The following is a 22,384-nucleotide window of genomic DNA, read 5'->3' on the forward strand; positions in this document are numbered from 1 at the left end:
CACGCCTCTTCCACCAGTCTGGCCCACCCTATCCTGTTACCGCCTCTCAGATCTCGCTGCTGAGGACTGCAGTGAAGCGGCGCAGGCGCCCATGTGTGAGATCTGAGAGGCAGAGGAGGAGGTAAATAGGATACTAGGGCGGGCCAGATGGGTGAAATAGTCGTGTTTAATGGGCACAGCGCAATCTATTGTTCCATACCGCTCTGATAAATGGGGAGACAGGTAGAGCTGACTTAGGGAGAGGGCGAGCTGACCAATCCAACCAGTCAGTCACCTATATACTGTTCTATACTGGGTACCACATACAGCAAAGCACCAGTATCTGTTCATACATAGCACCAGTATATGATATTTTTTATTATTTTAATTTGGTGTGCGTTGGAAGAGTGGTAGTCTTATATGGCAAGTATATCCCAAACTCTATATTTAACTGGAAAAGTTGGGGGAGTCATCTTATACGCCGGAATATTCGGTAATAGCACAATAAGAAACAGGAAAAGGGGATACAATACACAAAGCAATAACCCAAAGATAAAGATCGCCCAAACATCATCAGACTGATGAAGACACGCAGGCCAAGAAAGACAGTGATCACACTTAACATACAAGTACAGAGGTGCGGCTAGCATTGCTATACTAGTTAGAACAAAGTACTCACTTTAAATATATCAGGTCTCTGGATCAAGGCCATTAGGGAAAGGTATCCTCCATAAGACCAGCCGTGGACACCAACCCTGTCTAGGTCTATGAAGCTGTGTTTGGCAGCCAGATACTGCAGTCCCTCCACCTGATCATCTATCTCCACTTGACCCTAAGGACAAAATATAAAATAAAAATTAAAGTACACAAAAATTGGGACAGGCGTATCAATAAAATAAATCCAAGCGAGAGGTTAAATTGAACAAACATGCAGTTCTGCAGAAGACAAGCTTCTGGACATATTACTGACATGCAGCCAAGTCATAGAGAAAAAAAAAATTTATATTGAAAGAACTTACAATAAAAAACCTTTTCCGCTTAACGACACATTTCCATGCACAATTTTGAATGCATTTATTACATTTTGCATTAACCTCCCTAGCGGTACTAACGGTTATACACGTCAATACAAAACATGCTGTGAACAGTATTGACATGCATACACGTCAATACTCTCCTGCACTGTATACTAGACCCTTGCTTGACACATTTTGGCAAGTTACAGAAAAAAAAAAAAAAAAAAGGTTATGATAATTAACTGGATCACTTTTTCCACAGAAATCCTGGGGAAATTGAACACTAGGGATCTTAAAACATTTTGTAAAAAAAAAAAAAAAATTATAAAGAAAAATCTTTAGATCCTCATCGACAGCTGTCCGCTTACACCTATTCAAGTGTGAAACACTTAGGCTGCATTTCCACTTGTGCGGTGCGGAATCGCCGGGAAATCACCGCAGACGAAATCGCATGCTGGTGCGATTTTGCATGCGTTTTTCCTACAATTTCGCATAGGGTAGTAGGTGGGCGATTTTAACCATGTCACTGCCTGTGTAAATTAACATTACCTCCTATGCGAAATCGCATGCGAAATCGCGGGGAAAAACGCATGCCAAAACCGCATGCGATTTCCCTGTTAGATACATTGTATGCGATTCGCTTAGCGGTGTGCGGGGAGCGAATTCTGACGGCTCTGCCGTGCAGATTTTTCCCCGCACACAAAAACGATCCGCACAACGCACAAGTGGAAACAGGCCCATCCACTTGTATTGGCTGTGCGAATCCGCATGCGGAAAACGCATGTGGATTCGCTATAGTGGAAATGAGCCCTTCCTCTTTAGCCTCATGCACATGCAAGAGAGATGTTAAGCCAGCTGAATCCATTTCTCCCTACTAATTGCCATGTCATGCATTTCAGCAACAGTTTAGCTGCAGCATAATAAACTCTAAACCAGGGGTCTCAAACTCAATTTACCTGGGGGGCCGCAGGATGCAAAGTCCGGATGAGGCTGGGCCGCATAAGGGATTTCACAATCGCGGCGCATCGCTGCCTCTGCCCACCCCTCTCACTCTTCCTTCACAGAGAGGGTGCGGGGAGAGGCGGCGATCCGTGCGGCGATTGACGTCAGAAAGGGCAGAGCTGAAGCTGAAAGCTCTGCCCCTTCCAGGAAATGCCGGCGGATTGCCCCCCCCCCCCCCCCAGGCGATTTGGGGGCTCTGCAGCCCTCGTTTAGCGGCGGGGATGCAGCGGATTACTTGGGAGCACTGAAGCGAACTATAAGGAAGCTTTTGTCGGCGAGGGCCACAAAATATTGTATCGAGGGCCGCAAATAAACTAACACAATAGGAAAATGATAGCTGAGTGAGTTGTGTACCCCCTCCTACACTGCGGCCTGAGGCTGCAGCCTCTATCGCCTCTGCCCGGCGTGGCATGCACAGATGGTAGTTGTTCCCCCTCTTAAAATCCAGAAACCCAACCACGGACCACAAACCTTTCTATAGAGATTCTTAGTGATTACCTGTGTCTGTTGTGGAGAGGGGGGCAGAGGGAACCATATTTAAAGGTCATGTAATTTTGCTTTAATTAGCTAAAACCTTTACTAATATTTCAAATGTAATACTTGTCAAAACTGCATATTAACTTTAAGGCAAGCTATAGAAGATTTTACAACCTCCCTGATCTGGAATATAAATAAGCCCCACCCATCGCACAATCTCATCTTCTTACCATCTTGTACTTAAAAGCACCTTCGAACTTCAAGCCACGGTGACAGGAGCCACGATTATCGATGACTACAACTACATAACCAAGCGATGCAAGAGTATTCAGACGGAAATATTTCACCCCCTTAAATCGATTGTTTACTAGCTGAACCTAAAGTAAGAGAAAAGAAAACACAGTATCAAATCCATTATCACAAGGAAACACTTCTTAACAAAACACTAAAATACACAGAACTGAGTCAAGAAGGTTACAATGTTGGCAGAATCAGAGCAATAGTCCTTTTTAAAGCATCTACTGTATGTGTATACTAATGATAAAATATAGGAACTCTCCAAGTTCATCTCTGCTCATGTGGTCCAGTCTACGCTACATGTGATGGATTACAGAAAGCTACGCTACACTGAAGTTACACCCCCAAATTATATGCAATACAAGGCCAACACTCCAAGAGACAATGGTCTCGATTCACTAAGCTCTACTGCATTCGGTAATACTGAAAAGAGACGATTTTATGGAACACCTTCCCAAATTCCAATTCACTAAACCTATTTCCGTACAGAAAATTAGAATTACCGACTAGTGATATAAATTACTGACTTGTGTGGTAAATGCCTCAGGAAAAGTCAAGAAATTGCATTTCAAAGATTTCCGCATTTGGTAAAATCGGGCAAGTGTTTGAAATTTTTCTCCAGCTCTTACCAGCTGAAAACTCGCTCTCTCCATCGGTAACATTGACAGACAGCCTTCACTCTCACAGTGCACTGGAAGTGACATTTTATAAGGCTCTTCTGCATCCCTTTAGATGTGAAAATCTGTATACTGGTATACAGAAGAGCTCCCCCTGGTGGCTGCAATACATCTAAAGGAATGACAGGGATGTACTGGACAGAAAAACCCGACTCGCACACAGCTCCCTGCCTTACCACTGACCTGCTCCACAGCTGGTAAGTGACACTTAACGAGCAAACTTCTGCCTCGTGTGGGAAATCTTTAGTGAATTTGGAAAAAGTGTAAAATACTGAATGCGGCGTTTTCCTATTCAAAATGATTTTAGCGAACTGCCTTTAGTTAATTGAGGCCAATGGGTGTGATACAGTTATGTCCTGTAGTAGTGCATGGAAATTTTATCATGAATATTACAGGGGGGCACTGGCCATTAACGTCACGTGCGTAACCATGGTAATGCGTGCTTGCTATGGTAGCATGCATTACTGGTTTATGGCCGGGGCGCCACTGCGCTAGTAATCGTAAAATTGCTGAGTGCTCCCTGCCCACGGCAACTTTACAAAATTTTAGTGCATCAAGCCCATTGTGACTTATACCAGCCGAGTTTGCTGCAATACTTTTGCAGTAGCCCATACCTGATCCTTAGCTTTACAGAATACATATGTGCACTTGCTAAGATTCACTCAAGTAACCATGAAGGCACTGCACCCAAAACCTTTGTTAATTAAACGTGCTGTTAAAGCAGCCCTATCACTTCCAAGTCTACATACATAAATGGCTTTCATCCTTCTGGAAAACCGAGTACTTCTGTATAGATCACCATGGTGCTCTACTAGAAGAATAAGGAGTGGTGATGGCAAAGATGGAAGTGTTCATAGATGAAAATGAGGACCACACAGCAGGACAGACACCCCTGTAGGCATCACTACACTGAAGCTGCAACAGATGTCCAGGTACTAAAAGGCATAAGCATAACCATAACTACTTCTCTACCACGGGGTTTTTCACCTAAAAACCACAGCAATTTTCACATTTAAGGGAGGCAAGGGTTAATGGGCTTAATGGGGGTATAATTTATTTAAAAAAAAACTCACTGATGCTGATCAGTCACTAATGCTGTGTTAGTTATCTGAGATCCTCTCACGAGTGATCTCAGTAACTGTAACAGCATAGTGACTGATACAATGTTTACACACATTCTGCATGAATAAGCACTGTCATTGGCTTTGTGAACACATGTTCACATCAGCCAATCACAGACCAGCGGGTGCCCGACGCGTATGCCCGTCCGCGTGCACGCGATCGCGCACGCGGACGCGATCGCGCACAGCAGGAAAATAAACAGGAGTTGCCTATCTACGCCCCTGTGACTCAGGTGAATTTTAAAGGGGCGTAGATAAGAGTGGCAGAGGTTGTTAAGTGGTTAAAAGTGTTTTTTTATAAAAACAAACTGCTCTTTCAAGTCTTCTGTGTTTATGCCTTCAAACCAAACAAGGGATCTATGAAGTGAAGATTGGTGCCTCTTAGGCAAGTAATGCGACTACAAAAGCCCCTAAACTAGTCTGAAGCAAAGGATACAGGAGTATGATAGTACAAAAAGACCACAGCAAAACTACACCACAGACACAGAGCTAGGGAAGGCAAGGCCCTGATTTAATAAACCTTTCTTACAAAAGATTTTTTACCCGGTATCAATAAAATACCAAAACTTGTACAGTATATTCTATTGTATGAATGTTGTATTACTGAACAACTGAGTCAAATTGTGGTGGTAGGAGGCGGGACCGTGTGGCTGGAAGAGATTGATGGGGAAGTTTTTGTATGTTGTTTTGTTATTCCTGTAATGTTCCTTTACTTGACTCTTTAGTATTTTTTTTTACTTACCAGGTGCCAATTGTACATCTTGCAGAAAAAGAGAAAAAAAAACCCTGTGGGAAAACTAGAAGAAAGGTTTACTGAATCAGGGCTTTTTTTCCACTGAATGTCAATTAATCATAGTCAAAGACACCAGTTGACAATAAAAGGAATAGGCCCATGCTTGGACAATGTGATTGGTTGTTTCTCTGCTGCAGTTGTTTCCTTTAAGAGTTTCATTTTTTGTAAAATACAGTAAGAGCAGCCTGAGAGATGTTTCTTAGAGTTGACAGTCTCACCTGTGGTCCTCCATAAATAAAGAGGACAGTAGGGTATTTCTTTCCTGGCTGGAGCTGATGGGGTCGATACATCATTCCATACAGGGTGAAACCTGTCCGGCTGGGGAAGGAGAAGATTTCTGGGGCGATGTATCCAGGAACAGTTCCTGAGGAAAGAAAAAACACACAAGCTGTAATCAGAAAAAAATAGTACACAGCCATAAACTTCACAAAGGTACGTAAACACACTGGTAAGTCAGCTGGCTGCCCCCCAAACGGCCTTAATGCTAGTTCACACTTGCTTTAAAAACGTATCCGTAGCTACGTTTTTTTTTGTCCCGGCACGGATACCAATGTTAAAAATAGCGTCTGTACACACTCCAAAAAGAAAAGAGTCCGCGGGCGATCCGTGGCAGACATACTCAAAAACTAAACGCAGAGTCCGGACTTGCTGCATTTTTCCCGGACCCGGATACACGGAGGATAATGAAAGCCTATGACAAAACGGACCTCCCTCTTCACAAAGAAAATTGCACACAAAACGTATGCCAACACGGATGGCCAGAACTTCCTTCTCCTCCCCTCAACGTCCTCTCTGACAGCTTCCTGTCCACAAGCTGAGAGAGACTAGAGCAGCCTATCCAAGCCAGCTTCATCCAGTACAGAAAGACAATGGGGTCCATGGTGCTGCCTGATGTAGTACTTTCTTGCCTGCTGTGTTCTAGTGTTGTCTGGATCATGAATGATTCGGATCTTTGATCCGGATTTTTTTGCGAGTCAAATCACCCGGACCATCAAAATGAACGATTCGGTTCACAAAGGGGGTGGAGCCAGGAGCTTTACGCCCCTCCTCCCCCCCCCCCCCCCTCTCAGCAGGCAGGGGGGACCTTGAAGCAGAGCAGAGATGGATCGCTCAGTTCGAGGGAAGCCAGCCTTGCAGGGACAGGTAGATGAGAGAGGGGACATGGGTGCCACTGCCAGATATGTGTAGAGCACACTTACTGGCTGTTATGTGCTGCTCATTTTAGGCCGTCTGTTCCATAGTTGTGCATAGTGAACAAATGGGAAACTTGTGGCTCAGAAGCACAGCTCAGTAACTTAGCAGACAGTGTGCTGGGCAGACAGGACAGGCACTGTGATTGCTGTGCAATATGATCCTCCTGCACTCTGCTCTAAACAGCTTCACTTAACTTCTCCCTAAATTTATGATGAGTATTTCAGGTGAGAAAAGGACACATTGGGGAATGCTTTCTTTCACTGTGAGACGTTTGCATTAAAAGTATACAGATGAACATATAGGTGAAATATATTTAAAGCATATGAATGCAACATGTGGGTAATGTCTGCAGAAAAAAATTCTGCTCTCTGCTCACCCCTCTTGGTCCACCTCCTCCCTTCTCTGTCTGTCCACCCTCTCACCTTCTCTGTCCACTGAAGGGAAAGTCCTGTCCTGCTAGTCATTTCACCCCCAGAATGCTTCCCTAGTCAAATGATTTGAAGATTCGGTTCAAAGATCCGGATCTTTTCAATGATCCGATTCGAATCATCCGAATCAATGAAAAGATCCGGACTTCCCATCTGCACTGTATTCTCAAGAGTGCTCCAAACACATGGTACAGACAATAGACTATAACCAAACCACTCCCTGTACAGAAAAAGTGCCCAGTCTTGAGGATGTGGTAGAGGTGTGTACACTGAAACTGCTGCAACTGAATAGCCTCCAAGAAGGACATTTCCTATTGGTCAATAACAATTGCATTGGGCCAGGTACGTTTTGACCACGGTTTTTGGTTGAAAAACGGAACGGAAACGGATTGCACTTTTTTCTACAAACGGATCCGTTTGCGTTCCATTTTTTGTTTACACGGAGCACGGACCGCGATCTGCAACCGTATATAGTGTGGCCCTAGCCTAAGTCTATGACAGAGATCTGAGACTAAGGGTGTGTGGCCAATAACTGGACAAACTTACCACCTCCATGTAAGTGAGAGGGTCAGTGGGTTTTGAATACTATGAACAGTAGTTTTATACATACCTGGGGCTTCCTTCAGCCCCATAGGTTTGGATTGCTCCCACGCCGCCATCCTCCGCTTTCTGCAGCTCCGGGACTGGGTCCTGTCACTTCAGCCAGTCGCAGCCAGTCTGCGCAAGAGAAGTGCGTCCTCTACGTATCTCCCCAGCTGCTGCTGGAGAGATATGCAAAGAGCACACTTCACTTACATCAGACTGGAGCCGACTGAAGGAAGTGCGGGACCAGGTACCGGAGCTGCGGACAGTGGAGGACGGCGGCGTGGAAGCGATCGGAGCTTATGGGGCTGGAGGAAGCCACAGGTATGTATAAAACTTTTTCATTTTAGCAGTTCTGGTACACTTAAGATGGCTACACACACCATACAATTTTTAAAATATCTGTTCAATTCAAGAATTGCAATACATTTTTCTGACTGATTGTAACATTTCAAAAATCGGACTAATGTACCACACGTTACATTTTTCCTCAATTATGATAAAAATGATTGGAAACTGTCAAATTATTAATATGTACACCCAAGTAATTTTCTCAATCTACGACACCATTCAATTTTCATAAAAATTGATCAGAAAAATCCACCACTCCCCATCAACTTTTATCGAATAAAAACGGTAAATCCAATCAGACTTCTTGTTCGAATAAAAATAAAACCTTTCAATTTTTGGGGGAAATCGTTTTTATTGTATTGCCGTAAAATCAGATCATTTTATTGCATCTCGTGTGCCCACCTTTAGACTAGTAGGCATTATATTGTGAGCTCCGAGGGACAGTTGGTGACAACTATGGACGCTAAAGCACTGGAGAAGATGTAAGCACTACAGTATATAGACAAAAATTATATCTATATAAAAAGACAAATACAACAAGACCTAGAATTGGCTTACTTACCTGGAGACTCAAGAAGTGTGGCCCAGAATTCTTTATCCCTTTGGGATGGATCAGATCCTGAGCCTTTTACTTTAAAAAGATGTACAGCATGCGGGAGGGTCTGGCTGCTGAAGCGGCTGATAAACATATCGCAGTGCTGTATGAAAGAAAGTTCAACCATTGTATCAGTATATTAGGTACCAGGAGAAATACCATTCACATCAAATGTACAGAAAGCAGACCATTTCTTATATCCTATGCATCAGTTCTTTTCAGAAAGAGTAGCCTGTACTAATCCCAATAAACTGACCAGTTGTGTATTAGCTAATATGGCTCTACCAATCAGATTTTCACAAATCACGACTATTTTTTGGACTATAGACTCACTTTTTCTCTGCCAAAGTGGGGGAAAAATTTCACTGCATCTTATAGTCCAAATGCATGAAGTTCCTGACATGTGAATGACTGCCAATACACACCTCCAACCCACCACAATGTTGGGGAGTCCCTGTACTGTGCCCATGCAGACTCAAATCCGTGATTAAAATGAGGCTTAATTGCCTCAGGTGTGCGGCTGGATTAGAAGGGGTTAGTTACCCATAAGTCTGTCATCCGCCCTGCGCTCCAAACAGCTTGCACACATCCTACTGGACGCGCTGCAAGCCTCACTACCCGCACGTCCTCCGCAGGGAGGACGACGGGTAACTTAGCCCTTCTCATCCAGCCGCACACCTGAGGCAATTAAGCCTCATTTAAATCACGGATTTGAGTCTGCATGGGCACAGTACAGGGAGTCCACAACATTGTGGTGGGTTGGAGGTTTGCATTGGCAGTCATTCACAAGTCAGGAACTTCCTGCATTTGGACTATAAGATGCAGTGACATTTTTCCTTATGAGGACACAAAGGGGCATAGAGGACACATGAAGGGACATAAGGACACAAGGGGGACAGAGGAAAACACAAGGGGGACACAGGGAGACACAAGAAGTACAAGGGGGCATGAGGTACAAAGGGGGCATAATCCACAAGATCTCCATGGATGCACCAAGTTTAGTATAAATTTCTTATACTATACAGCTCCTGATGAGCCGATGACGACGAAAGTAGTAGGGCGGGCCTACCAATGAGGAAGTAATCGTGCGAGGTGGATAAACGCCGTGGTGCTGCGGGGAATGAGACGCCGATGCTGACAGCAAGCCTAGCCGGGTGTCTACCGCATGGGGGAGAGCCCAAAAAAACTGTGCCTACATATAAAGTTATGGACATGTGAGCACTTATTTTATTAAATTTTTGGATGGTTTTACGGTATGGGAGCCGTGTGCTTTTATTCTGAGGTGTATGCTTTATGAAGACTCTGCAAGATAAAAGCAAGCTGTGGACCGTTAGAGGCTAGGGATCGCCTGAGAGTATCCCACAAGCGCATTAGACCCATCTGACAGGGGGTCTAGGGAAAAGGGTGAGTGCCCAGTCTTGTGGGTGTGGTAGAGGTGTGTACACTGAAACTGCTGCAACTGAACAGCCTCCAAGAAGGACATTTCCGAACCATATCTTTATGGTACAGATGCCCGGTCAACCTCCACCGCATATTCCCTGACACTTCTGAGTTGTGCTGGCGTTGTAATGCAGAAGTAGGCATCCCTTTACATATCTGGTGGCAATGCCCACTAGTCCCTTCTTTTCTGGGAGGCAATTTTTAAGATCTCCAGAAATTGCAATTATCTCATTAATTCCGGGGTCCTTGTCCAAAGCCAAAAAAGGAATCCTTCACCATTGCCTCACTGCAGCAGGCACTGTACTGGCTAGACATTGGAAATCTTCTGGCACCCCTTCTTTACATGGCTGGGTTGATTCAATGAACGAATTGATGAGAATGGATGAACTCTCTTCATTTGAAAGCAGTATCCTAGGCATTCAGTATGATACATGGTACTGTTGGATTGACTTCCACAAGTCCCAACAGTTCACAACTTTACTACAGGTCTTCGACAAAGATAACCCCGTTACTGCACAGGGGTGACTCCACACATGGGGAAATGTACTTCATATTGCCTGCTTATTTACATTGATTTCTGTACTGTAGTTGGTTAGTTGCTTTCTCCGATATAATACATAGTCAGTTGACATATGCCTGACGCCCCCACCCCCCCCCCCCCCCCCCTCTTCCCATCCTTGCCTTATCACCTTTTTCCCACATACCCTCCCTCTCTCCCTTCTAAAATTGGTAACTGGCAATTTTGTCTGTACCCTTGCTAGGCAAATGACTCAACTTACCCACTATATAGCATAGGCAATATTTTCTTGCTACTACATCATCTCAATACTGTACTTCTTGTACTGTTCATTTTGTTCATTTATATCTGGCTTTAGATTTTTTTTTTTGTTACTACCTATTAATATACTGATGAGGTCATTGCTTAAAAGTTAGTATTAGTGCCATTGCCAAGTTTGTTCTCGGTTATACATGTTTAAAACTTTAATATAAAGAAATTTAACCAGAAACTGCTGCAACTGAAGTTGTCCACGTTTAGAGCTTGAAGATACATATGGACTTGTATTGCCTGTATTGATTTCAGAGTAGAGTGCCGTGTATCTATATGCAGAGACTTGTCTTAAAGCTGTAGCGTGGTTTATATATTTATAGTATAAGCTTTTGGTTTTGTAAACGCACACCATCTTAGTGTTCGCTCAGCTCAATAGTTATATACCAGCGCAGTGTTTTATTGGATATTAGTATATATTTCCCCTGGTCTTTGTCCGCTAAACCTAGGTGCATCTTCTGGTCAGCAGGGTCTTATAGTCCGAAAAATACGGTAGCACATCTTACCTTGCTGACACAACACGAATGGGAAAAGCCCAAGTCTGTGAGTCTGGTCACCTCTCCAGGATTCTCATAGCTTGCAACATACAAATGGTGTTCTAGAGGGGTGTCCTTAGTAGCCTCGAAATAAACCAGCTTATTGATCTCATCCACCCGGATCTGTACAGATAAATTATATTTTTAATGCCAGAACAAAAAAAAACAAAAAACAGAAAGGATGGGGTCAGAAGGACCGACAGACAGACCCTATAGGAAATTTGTAAACTAACTAAACATGGTGAAGATATAACAAGTTTTATGCTGCTTTATTTTGTGCACTTTAAAACAATACTGCATGCACTGCAGTCTGGCAAGGCCTTAAAAAGGACTACAACAAATCACAATCTATATTATTCATATAAATACACAAAGAATTCCCTTGGTTCACGTATTATTGTGTAATGCCCAATATTTGGCCCAACCCATACCCTTTCATGGCAACACCCACTTTGTAACACACGTTACAAATAAAACCCAACAGGTATAGTTCCACCCCTACATCAATTGCCAAATACACAAACAAACAAAATGGGGCTTTGGATGAACGAATAGTAATCTTTTAATTCTTCATATCTAAACGGTCTTCACAGTTGCGGACACACAGGTAAACACAATTTCCAGAACTCCAAATCACAACCAAAACGACTGCCTGACACGTGTTGCACGATCAAAGATCGCTTCTTCAGAGGCATACAGTATACATGTACATCACATGTGGATCCTAGTCTATACCAAAGACCGCAATCTGTAGAAGATGGAAGACCCAAACAAATGGACGGCGTCCACAAGCCACCACCGACTGTGCAAGTACTTTGTGCATGTTGCACATGTGCTTCAAACGTTCTGGGAACCTAGCAATATCCCCAACAACGGTTTTAGCACTTCAGTTTTTCATGATTTTCTCCCGCGGATTTTCAGCATTTACAGTAAAATAAGTGATTGCTCTGTATCAATAAGTGTGCGCATGTGCACTGTGGTGGTCGTGTGACACAGGTTGTTTTGCATGTTGCACCAAATAGGTAAGAAAAAGTGTTTTGGTTTGTTGTAAAACAGGAGAAGTTCATTCGGTTAGAAGAAACTTACAGTGGATCCATGTCTGCCAAGGACCTCCCATTCTCCACTGGTCACTGCCACTTCTTCCTTTACTGGACACCTAAAGTCACCTGAAATGTCAGAGGGCAAGTGTTAGGTCATTTATAAATCAGCTTCTGTTTTAGCATTAATTGCAAACAGAACTTATGGGCAAAATGTATAAAAATCTGGCTTTGAGCGACTATCTGAAGCTGGACACAGAATACGGAACATTCTTCTCTGTGAATCTCTGGACATGGATGCATGGAGAAAAACACATCCTCCCCTCTCCAGTAGGGCTCCCAGTCCCCTTTACTCTGCACATCTCTTCTCCCCTGCTTCCACTATGACAGTGGTGACAATCTTCCATTATGTGCGCCCCCTCTCTAGTAACAGACACAAAGCAAAGGTGTCCAATAACCAGGGCTGTGAAGTCAGTACAAAAATCATCCGACTCAGACTCCTCAGTTTATGAAACCACCAACACCGACTCCAGGTACCCAATTGCTCCGCCTTCTCCACTCGGACGCCTAAGTTTAATACTTACCAGGGATGTGAAGTTGGTACAAAAATCATCCAACTCCTCAGTTTATCACACCACCAACTCCGACCCCTACTCCAGGTACCCAAAATTGCTCTGAATCGACTCAGTCTACTTTTTATAAAAGCTATGGATTTTGTTAAAAAATCATCCGACTCCAACTCCTCAGTTTATTGAAACCGCTGACTCCAGGTACCCAAAATTGCTCAGACTCCACAGCCCTGCCATTAACCGTACAATTCCGCATCTGATTGATCGTTTCCCGTTGAACAATCAGTTCTGCTGATTTTTGCACAAAATCCCTCAAACCAATTTAATCGGATTGATGGGATTGATCCAAAAAATATATTGATTGCATTGATCTGATCAAATTGGCTGTAGTTGAGCAGCTTTAAGTCACAGGGCTGCTAACCTCTTACCTTTCATGCAACTTGAAACAGTAGATTGGATGGCCACTAAAACCGTATGTTTTTTTTTGTGGTTGTTGGGAGCGCCAGTCACTTGCTGGACATTCAGAGACTGGGGGGTAGTGGGAGCTTTAAAGGAGTAGTAAGTGTTTTTATCCTTATAGGTGAAGTATTTATTTTGCCCTAGACACTGTTTAAATAAAATCAGAAGCTATTGGAAATGGTTTGGAAATTATTTAAAAAGCCGTTTGAACAGCAGAAAATAAAACAAAGTTCAGTTTAATTTCAAATGAGTGAAATTTCTTAGCCTTCCTAATCCATTGTTGCTCAATTTCTACTAGAAAAAACAGAACTACCAGATTGCGATTAAGCTTCAGAAAATGCCTGTTACATTTACTCTCTTATGCTGGGCATACATGGGTCAATCCGGCGGCCGATTAGGACCGCTCGTCCCCGCCGGCGGTCCTCATCAGCCGCTCGATTCCCTGCCATTGTCCGCCGGTGGGAATTGAGCGGGTGCGGGTCGAGCAGCTTAATCGGGCCAGCTGAATATTATCAGCTGGCCGGATCAGCTGGTCCATACACGGTACAGAAACTTACCGTGTATCCCCAGCATTATACACTTTCTTTGAAGAGCTCTCAAGAGGTCATCCAAGTCCTTAAGAGAACTATACAATGATGAAAGCTTCAGGTGCTGACCTAATTATTAAAAAGAACCTGAGGTGAGAGACATCTGGAGGTTGACATACTTATTTCCTTTAAAAGTCTGAAGCAGGTTAACCCCCCCCCCCCCCCCTTCTTCCCCAAAAAACACCACCACATACCTAAGGACAGGGAAGGCTCTGGGTCCTATAGAGCCTTCCTGTTCTCCTCATGGTGCCCACGTTCCAGCGTGGGATCCCCGTTAGCCTCAGACAGTCTCAGTCAGAGACTGCTCACTTCCGCCACTGTGGGAGGCTTCAGCAATCTTCGGGTAGCCCGAGTGGTCCCAACGATAGGCCGCTCCATACTGCACGTAATCCACTTCACTTAATTGAAACAATGCACATTGCCTGGCTGTTCTGCTTACCCTCTTCCTCTAATACTTTTAGCCACAGACCCTGAACAAGTATGTAGATCAGATGCTCTGTGTGAAGTCTGACTGGATTTGCCTCAGGCTTGTTTCAGGGGTGAGATTCAGACACTAATGATGCATGAAACATCAGCATAAAAGCAACTGGTATGGTTTATGGCACTTTTCAAATGTCTCTCACCTCAGGTTCCTCTAAATGTGCAGCTATTTATTTATTTTAATGTCTGCTACTTGCCTAAGGCCTCTTTTCCACGAGCAATTGAGCAGCGAAAAGCCTCTCAAACTCTCTCAACTGTTTGCTGCTGCCTGGCAACTGCTTGCTAAGCAGTCAGATTAACTGCCCACAGAAATGAGATCTTATGCTAGGTACACAACATACAATTTTCTGTTAGATTGTCTGCTATGCTAGGTAAAAACTGAGATTTTCTGTCAGATCGACTATTTCCAACATGTCTGATCTGATTTCTGATCGATTTCCAATAGAAATGAACAGAAAACACTCAGAAATCAATCGGAAATCCGATCGGACATGTTGGAAATCGATCTGAGAGAAAATCTCATAGTGTGTACCAAGCATTAGATTTACCTGCCAATTTTTTCCCCAACATGTTCTGGCAGGTACATCTATCAGAAAATCTAACAGAAAATTGTATGGTGTGTACCTAGCATAAGTGTCAAAAATCATTGGCAGGCACAGTTGGCTCCATTGTTCCCCTGGAGGCTCCTCCCAGTTGAATAATCAGCTATTCAGCTCCCTTCTGCATTGTTCCCCCCTCCTGTTTTAATCAGCCGGGCTCTCCTGTATGCTGCTCATCCTGTTGTGACAGACAAGGTTATATGCTGGGCCACCATGGTTTATGGGCAGGGAAAAACTTAATGGATCACTGAACCCACAATTACTTTTTAGGGTGCCACTTTTTTCTTTTTTTTTTTCTTAGAAAACTGGCTTTGCTGAATAATGACTGAACACTATGTGAGAACAAGCAAGTTGCTGCAGAAAAAACTGCCAACTTGAACAGGCACAGTAAGGGCCCATTTCCACTAGGAGCGGTGCGGCTACACAGCCGCATCGCACTGCAGGTGTCCTGAAACACATGCACACAGGCAATGGAATGTGTGCATGTTGTGCGGAGCGATCCGAGAATCTGCAGCATGCACAGCCGCATCCGCTAGCAGCCGCATCCCATCTCCTCCATTGGCTTCCGCATCAGGAGATGCAGAAGTTACGCGGTGGCGGAAGTGATGCGATGCGGCTAAGTAGCCGCATTCGCATCTCTTTAGTAGTGGAAACCAGCCTTAAGGCTTCTTTTCCACGAGCAGTTGATAGGCAGTGAAAAGCCTCTTAAAGAGAAACTCCGACCAAGAATTGAACTTTATCCCAATCAGTAGCGGATGCCCCCTTTTACATGATAAATCTATTCCTTTTCACTAACAGACCATCAGGGGGCGCTGTATGGCCTCCCACAAAGAAATTCTGAGTACGTACTCTTGGCAGTTTCAGGTCTGTGAACCCTGTTGCATTATGGGAAATAGCTGTTTACAGCTGTTTCCAACTGCCAAAACAGCAAGCAGCAGCTACATTACTTGCCAGCATTAAAATGTCACCATGTGATAAATGTCAGAATATAAATCAGAGATTTAAAATATTTTACGATGGGCAAAGACTGACAATCATTTATACATAATTATTGTAAAAATGAAACACTTTTTTTTTTTATTACATTATTTTCACTGGAGTTCCTCTTTAAACTCTCACTACTGCTTGCTGCTGCCTGGTAACTGATCACTGACACCTGGTAACTGCTTGCTGAGCATACAGTTCAACTGCCTGTGGAAATGGGCCCTCATGCTTAGGAAGTTCCCAAGTAAACCACCATGGTCCACTGGCAGTGGCTGGATAGTGTACTGAACCTATTCAGTAGGAGACCTTGGGGAAGACTCACAGAGGGCCTTTTAACACAGGTGGCTGAACTGTGAACTGCACACTTATTGAGCAGTTACCAGGCAACGGCAAGCAGTGAGAATTTGACAGTCTTTTCACTACCTATCAACTTCTCGTGGAAAAGAGCCCTGACACTGCTACTGCCTAGAGAGCGCTTCCTAGTGGCTACAGCTCTGGCGCATTGAATCCGCCAGGAGAAAAGCGCTATATAAATATTCTGTGTCACTGTATGATGTGCTGCCATGACAGGATGAGCAGCATACAGGATGCTCTGACTAGATTATGACCACACAAGTCACATGCTTGTTTTAGACACTACTAAGTACAGGAAGATCAGCAGGACAGCCAAGGAAGTGGCATGGTTTAAAAGGAAAAACAAAGTGTCAGCCTCCAAATCCCGCTCATTACAGGGGCACCTTAACTAGCTCTGAATTACAAGAAGCTATTTGGTGAATATTACTAAATATGGCATTTGCAGAGAGTGGGAGAGCAGGATGTGCCTCAATTTTGTACTCTCACTTTAATATGCTTGTAGAGTTTTAGTATGCACAAAATGAATAACAATTATGGCAATATGTTGTTTCTATAAAGCATCTCTCAGCACATATTGAGAAAGTAACAATTTAAAGACATCTGTGAAAACCTATTCTAGTTTCTAGGAAACCTGTTTACATGGCAACTGCAGAATGAATTGAAATAATGTATGTTACTGCATACGAATGAGAGAGGGGAAAAAAAAAAATCAATATTGCATACTGATCATTAGATCACACGTATCATAACATGCAACTCAGTGAGACCTTAACAGATTAGCCCCGCCCTACTAGTACCGGCTGCTCTTAGCCCGCTGGTGATCCGATAGAGGTGCCGGAATCCTGTCTTGCACTCTGAGGCAAAGAGGAACTGGATTTCATCTTCTCGGGATTGTGGGAAAAAGTGCAGAATGTCATGAATCTGAGAGAAAAGAAAAACAAAATCATGTTAACAGTTAACATTATTCAGCTTTAACAACACAGAAAGGTTTATTCAGAGAGGCCAAAACAGACCTATCATCTGGACCAGAGTGTTATTCAAGGGGGAACTGTAACCCAGGTTTGAACTCCATTCCAGTCAGTAGCTGTTATCCCCTTTCCCACAAGAAGTCTCTACCTTTACTCAAATAGATCATCAGGGACACCTGGCTGATACTGCAGTGAAAACCATCCCAGTGTGATGTAATGACCACGGTCCTGACAGTGTGCGGTCTGTGAAACTTATTGTATTGTGGGAAATAACAGATTTTCCCAACTGCCAAGTAAGCAGTATCTCCCTCTGTGCACAGAACTCTCAGTAATGAACATTCCGTACAGATCACCTTGCAGAACTAAAGATGTCACCACCAGTCATACATTTCAGAATGTAAATCAGGGAGAGGAAAGATTTTACAATGAAAAAACACTGACTAAATAATCTATAAATGAATATTGCAAAGAATAAGCAATGTTATTAAGTTACTTTCACTACTGTTTCTCTTTAAAGAAATCCTGTATATATATATATATATATATATATATATATATATATATATATATATATATATATATATATATATATATATATATATATATATATATATATATATATATATATGTTCCCTGGGGGGTACTTGCCTTGGGAGGGGGAAGCCTCTGGATCCTAACGAGGCTTCCCCCCTTTCTTCTGCATCCCTCCGTTGTACAGCTGCAGCCCCCCGAAGTGCGATGATGTAAATATTTACCTCCCAGGATCCAGCGCAGGCGCAGTAGCAGATTTTCATTCGGTTAAGGCAGAAATAGCCGAATCCGATCGATCCACTCTACTGTGCAGGGGTGAGTCCTTTTGCATTTGCTCAGTCGTGTGGATTCGATCGGCCCGGCTATTTCTACCTAGCCCAAACGAAGAGTTCCTACTGCGCCTGCGCAGGATCCCGGAGAGGTAAATTTATCAAGCCTTGTCTAGCTTGTCGGGGAGGGATTCGGGGGAGCCAGCGCTGGACTGCCTGCAGCTACAGGGGAGGGGGAAGCCTCATTGGTACCCAGATTTTTTTTTTCTTTTTTTTTTTTATAGAGTCTCTTTAAAAAGAATAGCTCTAGTATGAAAGACAGACCCTGTCATGTCAGGCTCCGTCTTAATGATGCAGGATTGAGGGGGGTCCTCAGGGTTATTTACTTACCTGATCTGCAGTAATTCTTACACAAGTGATACTCCACCCCTCCATTTGGCATTTACAGTCTCAATCATGTTTTCAAAGTCCTCCGTAGCTCTTCAGAAACCTCCACCTGCATTTTCATGGCCCACCACTCAATGAGCGGAGGACAGACCACATCAACACAGAGGAGGCAGACAAGAGCCTTGGCAGAAGATTGAAATAACCCACCACGCCCACATTTTCGAGGGGAGGGGGACGGTACGTTCACCTGAATGAATAAATTACGATCGATCAGGTAAGTAGTTAACCCTAAGACCTCCCCCTCCCCAAACCTGCATCATTAATACAGAGCCTTACATGAAAGGCTATGTCTTGTATACTGGAATAAATCTCTAAATTAATTTAATGAGGCTACAGACATCCAAGGGCAGCTGGCAGTAATTACACCAATCATTTCTACCACCATTCCTAAACCATGGTTAGTCAGTTGGTGTCTGCAGCTGTGATAGGCACAGAATATCTTTTGGCCTAACTGAACATTGTCATGCTAGGTTTCAGGGAAACAGAATGTTCACAGGCAAAAGTGTGTAACTATTTTTCTATTCACCAAGGAAACCTTAGAGGAAGCCATATTGGCAGACTACCGAAAAGTGTTCGCGCCAGGATAGACATTAATTTCTCGGTCCAGGCATCTCTGCGGGAGAGAGGCAGTCAGCTCAGAGGTCAACGTGAAAATATATTGTCTGGAAACACAGAAGAGAATACAACACTAGGTGACAGGAATAATTTACATGTGTACTTAAGTAAAAACCATGACAGCAGGTCTTAAAGTGTACCCGAGATGAACCCTACGTGTTTTATTTATACTTTCCTGGGGCTTCCACCAGCCCCATGAGGCCCATGGCCTTCCTCTCCGGCCGCTCACTAGATATCCTTGCCGGAAATCTGTTCATTTGCTTTCAGTCATGGGCCCTCTGCGCATGCACAGCACATGCCCCTGCCACGCTCTCAGGCGCAGGCATACGCATGTGGCTGGGCCGCACATGTGCAGAAGAGAGCAACAGACCAGATTACCGGGAAGGATAACTAGTGAACGGAGGGGCCGGAGAGGAAAGCAACAGAACTCATGGGGCTGGAGGAAGACCCAGGTAAGTATAAACAGGTAGGGTTCATCTCAGGTACACTTGAAGACCTACTGTCATGGTTTTAACTAAAGTACGCATGTTCCTTATTCCTGTCACCTAGTGTTGTATTCTCTTCTGTGTTTCCAGGCAAAATATTTTCATGTTGACCTCTTCTCTGAGCTGACTGCCCAGAGACAAACCCTATAATCATTTGTGTCAAAATTATCGTTTAAGGAGAAAGAATTATAAAATCTAGTGGTACCCGCTGACATCACTATAGTCATTAGGGATCCATCACATTGGATCACGAACGATTGATCTCTGCAGTTCTTCTACTCAAACTGCTGTTCAGGCTAAACAAGCTGCATCTGCAATCGAGAGAGGAAGTCAGCAATGAAAACCCAGTCAACCGAGTAATAAACCCAAGTAGCCCAAAAGAGGTTCTTCTCTTTCCTTCACGTAATGAACAACCATCTAATGCTTGTAGAATAAATAGATTTTCAGCAGAGGAAGAAGACTGGGTTATCAGCTATTGGCAACCAATACTACAAATCAATTACACAATCTCTGAAGTTATAATCTTCTTTGGAAGTTTGACATACATTTATCCATATATCTGTTGTCTCCTCATAGATCACAAGTGGTGTTATAGAGTCTATGGATTCTGACAGCCGAATGTGCTCCGAGAGGTCTTTATAGGGTGCCACAAATAATGAGGGTGGGATGAGGACAATCTGCAAACGTGTCTGTGGACGATCTAGGAGGACAGCCCAGGCACTGCAAATACATAAAAATACAACCAGATGAGTAAATATTAACAATGTACTGCACTTGTACCAACACATAAAAAAAAAAAAAAACTTTCACTGCATCCACAGCACATGAAAGAAAGAAATGTACAGCCTCATGCCCCCTGCTAGGCACTCCATACTGCAGATGCTAAAACGACACCTCTGTTGTATTACATCAGGTGAAGTGTGGCTAGGCTTCTAATGTAACACCGATAATAATGGTGAAATCACAAACTCCCCCCACTGCACATCACCTTAAGTAATATAACATGAAGGCAGACACTTCTTGGGACTGCGCTATAGAGTGCCTGGTAGCAAGGAACAGGACCAAAGCACCTCCCAATCTTTTTATAGGATATTCACATTTCTACAGGTCTACAGCACGCAGAAAGAAAAGAACTAACATTTCTATGTCTCTTTATCCTGTAACGTGGAAGTGCACAAATTCTCACAAGTAGAAACAATTAGGCCGAGTTCCCACTTGAGCCAGACCACCTACAGCCAGCAGGAGGGGACAGTGAAGTGTCTGCTCTGATAGTCCGCTGTGGTCTGGCTGGAGCGGATAAGTTTCAACCATAGGCTGTATGAGAAATGCTTTCAATGTTCCGGGAAATCTCAGAAAGAACAGAACTGAATGACAAATGTGAACAGGGCCTATTTATAAAATAGGAACTGTACACTGTCAGTTTTCCGACATGGTAAAACAGATAAAAAAAAAAAAATGTCCGTCTTCAGCTGTAGTGGAAACAGCCTTAAAGGAGTTAGACAATAATAAAAAAAAAAAGCAGCTTTACTTACCTGGGGCTTTCTCCAGCCCCTTGCAGTAGACTGTCCTGCTCAGTGCCGCCATCCCGGTCTCTGCGGACGCCGACTCCGATGTCGCAGTAGTTCTGCGCAGTAAGCCGCGTACAACGTGGGCTTGATTGACAGCAGAGGTTCGCGCAGGCGCAGTAAGGACGACCTCGGGGTCGGCCTCCGCACCGTGCGCGGAGCCCGAGATGTTGGCGGAGAGCGGAGCGGTCGGCATGGGACAGTCTGCTGCAAGGGGCTGGAAAAAGCCCCAGGTGAGTAAAGCTTAATTACCTGATGATTCCTTGAAGTTACATACTCAGCGGAAGATGGATCAGGGAATCCGCAGCGACGGAGATGCAACAAAAGGGAGGTCCCCAATGGCGTACCACGGGAACAAACAGGCGCAAATGAGACTCTGAATCACAGTAATTAGCATGGGATATAGCTTAAAACAACTTATGAATTTTCATCAACAGGAAGAGGTGACATATTTTAGGCATATTTTGACAAACAGGTTCATTTCATGCCAGGGAAAAAAAAAATCTCCTTGATGTATGAAACAGACAAAAAGTTGAGAATTTTTAAATTTAAAATTCTCACTGGATGGAGGCAAGAAAATCACGGTCAGGTTAAACATTACTCATCCATTAGCAGCAATGACATGTAGCTTAAATTTAATTCTAAACCCCTCCAGCATAGAAACATTAGCATTTCTTCTTGCTTCCACTGTCTGTGACAGACGGCATGTGACAGAAAACGAGGCCAAATCCAAAATGCTACAAAGGCAGCAGAAAATACATCAGGATAAATCTAACAGTGGACACATTTGGGAAGAATAAATTACGTCAACAATTCTTTTTTCTTCATTTAGGAAATTTCTTCTGATGTCCAATAATTTTTCTCATCAATGTAATGAAGTGTGGTTTCCAGGCCGCAGTCCCTCACAGCTTAAAAAGAGTAACTCCGACCAAGAATTGAACTTTATCCCAATCAGTAGCTGATACCCCCTTTTACATGAGAAATCTATTCCTTTTCACAAACAGACCATCAGGGGGCGCTGTATGACTGATATTGTGGTGAAACCCCTCCCACAAGAAACTCTTGAGTACCTACTCCTGGCAGTTTCCGGTCTGTGAACCTTGCTGCATTGTGGGAAATAG

General features: G+C 43.6%; 1 protein-coding gene across 3 annotated transcripts in view; it reads right to left on the minus strand.

Moving 5' to 3' along the window:
- DPP8 (dipeptidyl peptidase 8) overlaps positions 1 to 22,384 on the minus strand; it is an 89,538-nt gene that overhangs the window by 11,527 nt on the left and 55,627 nt on the right. For all 3 annotated transcript variants that reach the window (XM_068275003.1, XM_068275002.1, XM_068275001.1), the window contains exons 10-17: positions 20,244 to 20,418; positions 17,181 to 17,304; positions 12,401 to 12,480; positions 11,285 to 11,437; positions 8,480 to 8,615; positions 5,581 to 5,726; positions 2,705 to 2,851; positions 659 to 811 (exon numbers count right to left, since the gene is read on the minus strand). In XM_068275003.1, the coding sequence (XP_068131104.1) occupies positions 659 to 811; positions 2,705 to 2,851; positions 5,581 to 5,726; positions 8,480 to 8,615; positions 11,285 to 11,437; positions 12,401 to 12,480; positions 17,181 to 17,304; positions 20,244 to 20,418 (1,114 nt within the window). The remainder of the gene's footprint in view (positions 1 to 658; positions 812 to 2,704; positions 2,852 to 5,580; positions 5,727 to 8,479; positions 8,616 to 11,284; positions 11,438 to 12,400; positions 12,481 to 17,180; positions 17,305 to 20,243; positions 20,419 to 22,384) is intronic.

The sequence above is a fragment of the Hyperolius riggenbachi genome, chromosome 3 (assembly GCF_040937935.1).
Source record: "Hyperolius riggenbachi isolate aHypRig1 chromosome 3, aHypRig1.pri, whole genome shotgun sequence".
Classification (NCBI taxonomy): Eukaryota; Metazoa; Chordata; class Amphibia; order Anura; family Hyperoliidae; genus Hyperolius; species Hyperolius riggenbachi.